The sequence below is a fragment of the Mastomys coucha genome, unplaced genomic scaffold, assembly GCF_008632895.1.
Source record: "Mastomys coucha isolate ucsf_1 unplaced genomic scaffold, UCSF_Mcou_1 pScaffold5, whole genome shotgun sequence".
Lineage (NCBI taxonomy): Eukaryota > Metazoa > Chordata > Mammalia > Rodentia > Muridae > Mastomys > Mastomys coucha.
The window spans coordinates 75845272-75854890 of NW_022196911.1; the positions used below are offsets into that span (position 1 = coordinate 75845272).

Sequence of the window (9619 nt, forward strand, 5' to 3'; positions counted from 1 at the left end):
AAAAAAAAAAAAAAAAAAAGAAAAAGAAAAAAGAAACAAAGTTTCCCAGGGGATTTGGATATTACAATGTTGATGAAATGTTACTATATAGCATTTTTATAATTAAGTTAAATTTCTAAAAATTTTAAAAGACAACTTTGAAAACAACTGAAGGTAAGTGGAGATGGTAAACTTTTAATACTAATCCAAGTATTGATTTTTCTAAGGAAAAATGAAAATTGCTCCTTTATTTCTTGCCAAAAAGACCAAAAGAACAGCCATTCCTGTCTTTGATTTGGATGAAAGCAGGTCAGTCCAATACAAATATTTAAATACAAATTGTATTTATTTGTTTAATTAGATGTCAATGGCCATTTGAAGTCCTTTTTTTGCATATGTGTGTGGTGTGTATGTATATATATGCCTCTTTGTGTTGTCTCTGCTTACCTGTCTGTGTTGTATACTTGTGTGCAGGTGCTCATGCATATGTAAATGGAGGCCAGAGGCAGATGGCAGGGTTGTAGGTAATGTGGGTGGGCAATGGCATCCCCACTCCTGTCTCCACACCTCAGGGGCAGGGGCTTTACTCACTTGAGTCATCTCCCCAGCCCTCTGGGGATATTTTTTGTTTGTTTGTTTGTTTGTTTTTAAAGATTTTTTAATGTGAGTACACTGTTACTGTCCTCAGACACACCAGAGAGGGCATTGGATCCCATTACAGATGGTTGTGAGCCACCATGTGGTTCAGGACCTCTGGAAGAGCAGTCAGAGCTCTTAACTGCTGAGCTGTCTCTCTAGACCTTTTTTACGGATTTTACAAATATTGTTTATTTTAATGAAGCTGGTACAGACTATGTCTCTTGAAAACCCATGTCCCAGGCCAAAAAGTACAAACAGCATCAAGAGGAGCAGTGTCTGTTGGGGACACTTCTGTATGAGTAACTTTATTATTAACTGATGATGAAAATTAGAATTTTCGGGGCTGGTGAGATGGCTCAGCTGGTAAAAGGACCGACTGCTCTTCCGAAGGTCCTAAGTTCAAATTCCAGCAACCACATGGTGGCTCAAAACCTTGGTAATGATATCTGATGCCCTCTTCTGGTGCATCTGAAGACAGCTGCAGTGTACTTAGATATAATAATAAATACATCTTTAAAAAAAAGAAAAAGAAAATTCGAATTTTCCTGGGATCTTCTGACAATACTGTCTTGCTCAAAACATTTTCTTTCTCTCCAGTGAAGCCACCTTTGTAGTTAGCTGTTATTCTCACTGTATCTGTCATCTTGACTACAAACATGATGTTCTTCTTTTGATCCAGATCCTCAGATTTTAAAAGTAGCTTCAATCTGAGGAAAGATCATTTTCCACAGTTCAGTTCTCTGAAAATTTTCCATCTCCCACTGACAATCACAGTCCAGGAGAGAATCACCCACATGCTGGAACTTTGGGGCCAATTGAAAGGTCATAGGAAAGCTCCCATTGGTCGATCTTTTTATCATCACAAACCTGAAAATGAACAGTCCTGATAAGGGTAGCCTCTCTGTGCACACATGAAATCTCTTAAAGGAAAAAGGGCAATATTAAGGGAGCTGAGGTCTGATCACTAAAAATCAGCACAACACAAGCAACCAATAATAAATATTGAACACTAGAATTCAGATTACCAGATGTTCTAAAAGATGGAGCGCCAGAATTCAGTTTTCATTTTGAGTACCACATTACAAAAGAACTATTTTTAAAAATAATAAAAGATTGAGGGAAAAGGAAAAAATAAAAAGTAAAAAGAATTATCTAGCCAGGCAGTGGTGGCACACGCTTATAATCCCAGCACTTGGGAGGCAGAGGCAGGCAGATTTCTGAGTTCAAGGACAGCCAGGGCTACACAGAGAAACCCTGTCTTGACAGAAAAAAATAAATGAAAAATTGACATTGTATTAAGGAAGAGCACAAAATTTTATTAGTTTAAAGAGATTTTTTCTTGTCAGTTCACTGACAAAATGATACCTGAACTCTGAAGGAACAGCAGCAGCTCATGGGGGGATGGCAGCTGGGGGGGTCTTCTAGCCAGAGGGAAGATCTGTGCAGAGTACCTGAGGGAATGTGCTAAAGCACCAATGACAGAAAGAACACTAGTATGACTTTAGTACCAGAGCTGGAGAGGGATGTGAAAATAACTGGAGAGATGGGCACCAGCCAATGGAACGCCATTGATGCTGGGCATGAGTATGCATGTAAACAGATCTAGACTGCCAAAGTTTAATGTGCTTACTAGGTGAATTTATTTATTTGTGTGTGTGTGTGTGTGTGTGTGTGTGTGTGTGTGTGTGTGTGTGTGTGTTTTGTTTTTTGAGAAAGGGTTTCTCTATGTAACTGAACCCTGGCTGTCCTGGACTCTTTGTAGATCAGGCTGGCCTTAAACTCCCAGAGTTCTGCCTCTGCCTCTAGAGTGCTGTGATTAAAGGCATGTGCCACCACACCCAGATACTAGATGAATGTTATGACTGCATAAAGAGTAGGATACAGGTTGTTAGGGCATCTTCTCTAACAAAGCTCCAAGTTTAATTTCTACTACTGTGTTGATTGAGGCAGGAGGACCAGAGGTTCAGAGCCATCATCTTCAGCTCTGTGGGGAATTTGAAGCCAACTGGGATACATATGACACTGTTTTTTGTTTATTTGTTTAAAAAGAATGTGATGAGAAAGAAGTTAAAGTAGATGTGAAAAAAGTTAAAATAGATGTAGGAGTCAAGGTGTGAGAGAGTGGAGATGAGAGCTAGGGTGTTGGGAGTGATACATGAAAGATTTTAGGAGATAAATAAATCTCTGTGGGGGGAGAGAAAGAGAGAGAGAGAGAGAGAGAGAGAGAGAGAGAGAGAGAGAGAGAGAGAGAGAGAGAGAGAGAGAGAGAGTGTTTTCCTTAGTGCTGGAAATTGAATAGAGGGCCTTGTACTTAGTAAGCACTCTGACATTCAACCACATCCCAGCCCCTTATTTGTTTGAGACAGGGTCTTGCTAACTTCTTTCATCTTCAGCCTCCTGAGCTCCTGAGCACAGGCTTGTGCCACCATAGCTGATGAATTCTTTTCATGATTAATTGGGTTTGGGGATAAACCTGGGTACATTTTTTACTTTAGAAAGATATATATATATATATATATATATATATATATATATATATATATTAATATATATATATTTCTCTTATTAATGCCACCAACTGTCATGACAGATTATTAGAATATCTATTCTTACCCCTATTTAAAGGCTTATATATTGTCTTTGTCACTATACTATTGCTGTAAAGAGACACTGTGATCAGAGCAACTCATATACAAGAAAGCATTTAATTGGGGGCTTACTCACAATTTTAGATGTTTAGTTCATTATCAACATGGTAGGGAGCTTGGCGGCATGCTGCCAGGTGCTGAAACAGTAGCAGAGAGCTACATCATGACCTGTAGGCAGAGAGAGACTTTGAGCTTGGCATGGGCTTTTGAAACCTCAACGCCCACCCCCAGTAACAAACTTCTTTAGTAAGGCCACACCTCCTAATCCTTTCAAATAGTTCCACTCTCTGGTAACTAAGCATCCAGATATAGGAGCCTTTAGGGGGCCATTCTTATTCAGACAACCGTGCATATTTTAATTTTTCAATTGTTTGTACCTGCTTGTCTCTATGTACAACATGCACATAGGTGCCTGATATGTTAGGTGCCACCTAACATAGGTGCTGGGAACTGTGCTTGTGTCCTCTGCTGGAGCAGAAACTCTCTTAACCAGTGAGCTGCCTCTCCTGCCCATTAATACTCCTATTTCTGCTACTGTATTAGTTTTGTATCTTTTGTTAGTTTTTTTTTTGTTCTAGAATTCCACATAAATTTTATATGTTTATATTTTATTATACCTGATTGCTTTTGCTTACTACACACACAGACACATAAGCCTGGACACATTCATACACACACACACACACACACACACACACACACACACACACACTGGGTAGTCAGTATTCTTGGTTTTCAGTAGACAAATTGAGGAACCATTTGCCTACACACATCCAAAGCTATTTGTAGGTGTACAATATGTATAAGATGATACATGCTAAATGCATTTATACCTTGTACCACTTCCCTTAACCTTCAGCTATATTTGGTTGTTTGGGTGTGTGTGTGTGTGTGTTTATGTATTTATATATATATATATTTATGACAAGTACACTGTGGCTATCTTCAGACACACCAGAAGAGGAGGGCATCGGTTACAGAAGGTTGTGAGCCACTATGTGGCTGAGCCATCTCTCCATCCCCCTGTTTTTTGTTTTTTTGAGACAGAGTTTCTCCATGTAGCCCTGGCTGTCTTAGAACCAACCGCTCTGCCTCTGCCTCCCAAGTTGCTGGGATTTAAGGTTGGAACCACCATTGCCTACCCAGGTCTGAGTTTGATTCATTTGTTGTTTGTTTTTTGAGACAGGGTTTCTTTGTGTAGCCATGGCTGTCTTGGAACTAATTCCATAGACCAGGCTGGCCTCGAACTCTACCTCCCAAGTGCTGGAGTTAAAGGCACATGCCACCACTACCTGGCTAGGAATTTGATTCTTTTTTTTTTAAGACATTTTTGTTTCTATTTATTATTATAACTACTGTTATTATTGTTGTTGTGATTTTTCCAGAAAGAGATTTTTGGGATAGCCCTAGAACTTACTCTGTAGACCAGCCTAGCCTCAAACTCAGAGATCTGCCTGCTGGGATTAAAGGCATGTGCCTCCACTGCCCAGCTAAGACAGTTTTGTTTGTTTGTTTGTTTAATGTATACATATTTGTCTTTCTTTAATTTATGATCACGAGTAGATAAGCAAAAAAGAAATTCACCAGCTAATTTATTGGTGCTTAATTTTGAAAAGTTTTTTGGATTTCATTTTTATTGTGTGTGTATGTCTGTCTGTCTGTGCACATGTATGCCTATGTTGGCAAATTGTGAATTGGCCCTTTCTTCTATCTGGGAATGGAACTCAGGTTTACCAGGCTTGTGTGGCAAGTGCCTTTACCACTAAGCCATCTCACTATCCTGAAGATAACATTTTAAAATGTTTATTTTCTAGATAGTTCATTCTCTAATTCTTTTGCATTTATTTACTTACTTATTTGTGGGTATAGGTGTGTATAGGACAGAGATTTGAACTCAGATCATTAGTCTTGGTAGCAAGTACCTTTACCTGCTGAGCCACTTCACGGACACTAGATAGTTTTTTATTTCTTTTTAATTTAATTTTACTTTATTTATTTATTTTAAGATATGGTATCACTGTGCAGGTCTGCTGCCCTGGAACTTACTTAGTAGACTTGGCTGGCCTCAAATTCAGAGATGTACCTGCCTTTGCCTCCTGAATGCTGAGATTAAGGGCATGCACCACTACAACTGGCTATTTTAGTTATTTTTATTACATTAATTAATTAATTAATTTACATGTGCATATATGTCATGGCCTGTATATGGAGATTAAAAAACAGTTTGTGGGAGTTGATTACCTCTTCCATGCTGTGGTTCCTGGGAATTGAACTTGGTTGTTAATTTATTCCTTCAGTTGCTTATAACTTTTGCTTTTACTTTTCAAATAATCTTCTTCAAAGTCAAGATTCATCTGAACAAACTCAAGATTGTGATGTACAGTTTAAAGCAAAGCGTGATTTTCTAATGAGTGGTTTGCCAGATTTACTGAAACGACAGATTGCAAAGAAAGCTGCTGCATTAGATGTATACAATGCAGTGAGTACCAGTTTCCAGAGGGTTGTTCATGTACAACAGAAGGATGATGGTAAGTTTGTTTAATGTGTGTGTGTGTTCATTTAGACAGGGTCTCCATGTAGTTTAGATAGCCTGGAGCTCATTACATAGACCAGGCTAACCTCAAATGTATTTTATTTTTAAGCCGGGGTCTCTTATTCTGTGGCCCAATCAGACCTTGCTTATGTATTCTAGGCCTGAAACTTAGCAGTACTTCTACATTAGCCCCCCAAATGTTGTGACATAGGTAGGGGCCCTCCCTGGTAAGTATTTATGCTTACCCTGATAGAACTTATCTGATACTATATATTGTTTTTTTAAAAAAAGACCTTGGGATGTCCCTAGCTGATAGAATACCTGCCTGCATATGGGAGCCATTGGTTTGATCCTCTGCACAAAAGAAGGTAAAAGTGAGGATAAACCATAGGGTAGTGACATGCATCTGTTCTCCAAACACTTGGAGTCTGACAGAGGATCAGGAGACTAAGGCCCTTCTGAGCTGTATAGTGACACTCCAGGTTAAAAAAGAAAAAAGGGACCGGGCAGTGGTGGTACGCCTTTAATCCCAGCGCTTGGGAGGCAGAGGCAGGTGGATTTCTGAGTTCGAGGCCAGCCTGGTCTATAGAGTGAGTTCCAGGACAGCCAAGGCTACACAGAGAAATCCTGTCTCAAAAAAACAAAAAACAAGAAAAGAAAAAAGGGGGGGGGGGTTGGCGAGATGGCTCAGCGGGTAAGAGCATTGACTGCTTTTCTGAAGGTCCTGAGTTCGGATCCCAGCAACTACAAGGTGGCTCACAACCATCTGTAATGAGATCTGAAGCCCTGTTCTCCTGCATCTGAATATAGCTACAGTGAATTAAGCCGGAGCGAGTGGGATCCTGAGTTCAATTCCCAGCAACCATATGATGGCTCATGGCTATCTGTGCAGCTACAGTGTACTCATACACATAAATACATATAAAAAAAGAAAAAAAGAAAAGAAAAGAAAGGGTTGGAAAAATGGCTGGGTGGTTAGGAGCACTTATTGCTCTTACATAGGACCTGGGTTCCAGTCTCAGCACCCACATGGAGGCTTATTACCACCTGTAACTTCAGCTCCAGGAGATCTGTTTCTTGCATTCAGGAAGTAAAAACCTTCTTCTGTCCTTGATAAGTATAGTACACATGTGGTAAACATATATACACTCAAGTGCGCACACGAAAATATAATACCAACACTATACAACAACAGGAGGATCTCTGTGAATTAAATGCCAGTGTGCTCTACACAGCAAGTTCCAGGCATTATGAGACTCTGTCTTAAAGAAGGAAGGAAGGAAGTAAAGAAGGAAGGAAGGAAGGGGGGGAAAGGCTTTAAAAATAAATAAATAATTTGTTGTTGTTTTAGTTTTTCAAGACTGGGTTTCTCTGCATAGCCCTGGCTATCCTGGAACTTGATATGTATATTAGTCTGGCTTTAAACTCAAAGAAATCCACCTGCTTCTGCTTCCTGAGTGCTGCCTGGCAGAAAATAAAAATTTTAAAAAGAAGAAAATGGAGTAGAATTTCTGGTTTTATAGCATCCTGATGGTGATTTTAATGATTACAAGTATATTTTATTCTTTTTTTCCCTAATCCCTGGGCTCAAGTTTACTGATGATGCTCCTACACAGAACAAAGAAAGCACAGCAGATTCTTCTTTTACCTCTACATCCCTGATGGGAGGGATGTAATAGGAGTATTATTGTAATGATTCAATTTGGGTTTGCTGGGAGTCTAGGTTTGAGAATCTGTAGTTCTTGGCCAGTCTTAGGGAAGTAGCAAGTTTAGTCCCAGCCCGGGCTCCATTGTGAGGCTCTGTCTAAAAGCAAACAGCATAACAACAAAACAAACAAATCAAAATCTTCGACAGACTCTAAATCAAAATGCTGATTTTTTCCCCCTACATATCAGAGTTGATTTTAAAAGATTCAAAAATATGAGCTTGCAGGTATCTGCTCATATTTACAAGTTAAAGAAAAGATGAGGTAATTTTTATCAGTTGTTTTTGGTGGGGTTCTTACTATGAAGCCTAGACGAGCCTTGTGGTCTCAGTCCTTTCTCACTTCTCCAATGTTGTGTTATGAATGAACTATGATGTGGGCGAGCTGTGCATTTTGTTTACTGCATTAACTTGGATGTTTGGTATTTTTGTCTTAACCATATAGCTGCTTTCGTTGGTTTGCTAGTGCTGGGAATTTAACTCAGGGTCTCTTACATACTAAGGTTTGTTTGTGAGTTTGATATTTAGTAAGTAGATACAGTATATAACTTAGTGTGCTCTGTTTTTCTCTAGAATATTGGTTATGGCATTTGAAGCCACCTTCTTGTCCTCTGTTAACTGAACTTAAGAAATTAAATACTAAAGTAACAGATCTCTCAGAATGTGTTGTTGCTTTTGGTGAATTTTCAACCTTGAATCCAAATCTAAGAAGTAATCCTGCTGTTGTGGTAAGTACCAGATAAACTATCCATGGTTCCGTAAGTGAAACTTCCCCTGCTTTTATGGGAAAGTGCTGATTATCAACTGTTTAGGCTAGACGTCCTTCTGGTCTCTAGTTTTAAAAGCAAGCATAATTGAAATCCATATTCTCAGCATGGGGGGTGGTGGCACATGCTTTTAATTCCAGTAGAGGCAAGCTACTGAGTTTAAGCTCTGAGTTTAAGGCCAGTCTGGTCTACGGAGTAGGTTCCAGGATACCCAGGGCTATACAAATAAACCCTATCCTTGAAAAATCAAAATGAAAGAAAGAGAGAGAGAGAGAGAGAGAGAGAGAGAATTGAAAGCTATATATTTTTTAATTTTATGTTTATGTATGTATATTCCTGAATGCATATATGTGTGTGTATGTGCACCTGGCCACAGAGGCCAGAAGAGTGTGTGAGATGCTTTGGAACTGAAGTTACGGGTCGTTGTGAGCCACCCAACGTGGCAATGGATGGCTACTCTACATTTTGTTCTCCATTGCAGATGATGAGGACAAGAAAGGATTTTACTAAAGAAGTAAGAAATCTTTTGCTGGAGGAAATAGAGTGGTCAAATCCAGAATTTTCTTTGGGAAAATATTTTCCCTTGCTTCTTAAAAAACGAATTGAACACCAGGTACTTTGTGAGGGTCATGGTAAACAAGGTTAGTGACAATCATTATCATTTCTGTCTACATTTGAGTTTTGAAAAGATGAAAACCAGCCTTTGACTCTTAGCAATGGATAGCAGATAGAACTTTGCCACCAGTTGGCAAGGGAGATTGTGTAGGAGTGCAATGCAGTGGTTGGTCCTGCCAGTTTGCATGGATCCCAACCCAGGCAGATCTAGGTCTGTTAAAATGCTAATCATTCATTAATAACTGGTTAAATGAAGTTATGCACGTAGAAGGCAATCTACGTATTAAGGTCTAACTTTTCATGTTTATGTTGTACCACTATAGAATATTTGAAAGTGATAGGAAGATTATTGGGTATTGAAGATTATTTTTGTTGATAAGTAAGCACATCCATTTCTCTAATCCCAAAACAGGAAGTCCACAACTACAGCCTGATGTCAGTCAAAAAGAAACCAAAAGGAAACAAGTGGAAACAGGAAATCAGAAGTCAAAAAGAAAGAGACAAAATGAATATTCCGTGAGTCCAGAAAAGATAAAGGGGAAGTCAAAAGACCTTGACAAAAGAATCAGCTCTTCTTGTATAAATCTAGATCCTTTCAAAGGTATATTTTTTTACTATCTCAGGGAAGAACTGAACTGATCAAATTAACTTGTAACAGTAGACAGTAGTTGTCCCGCGCTATCTCCCGCCGGCAGGAAAGACGCGGCACACACGGATCCTTCTGCAGTACAAA

General features: G+C 39.2%; 1 protein-coding gene across 2 annotated transcripts in view; it reads left to right on the forward strand.

Annotated features, from left to right (window-relative positions):
• Positions 1 to 9619, forward strand: part of Atad5 (ATPase family AAA domain containing 5) — a 53665-nt gene that overhangs the window by 13004 nt on the left and 31042 nt on the right. For both annotated transcript variants that reach the window (XM_031352318.1, XM_031352319.1), the window contains exons 6-10: positions 207 to 288; positions 5610 to 5794; positions 8078 to 8232; positions 8753 to 8912; positions 9299 to 9487. In XM_031352318.1, coding sequence (XP_031208178.1) covers positions 207 to 288; positions 5610 to 5794; positions 8078 to 8232; positions 8753 to 8912; positions 9299 to 9487 — 771 coding nt within the window. The remainder of the gene's footprint in view (positions 1 to 206; positions 289 to 5609; positions 5795 to 8077; positions 8233 to 8752; positions 8913 to 9298; positions 9488 to 9619) is intronic.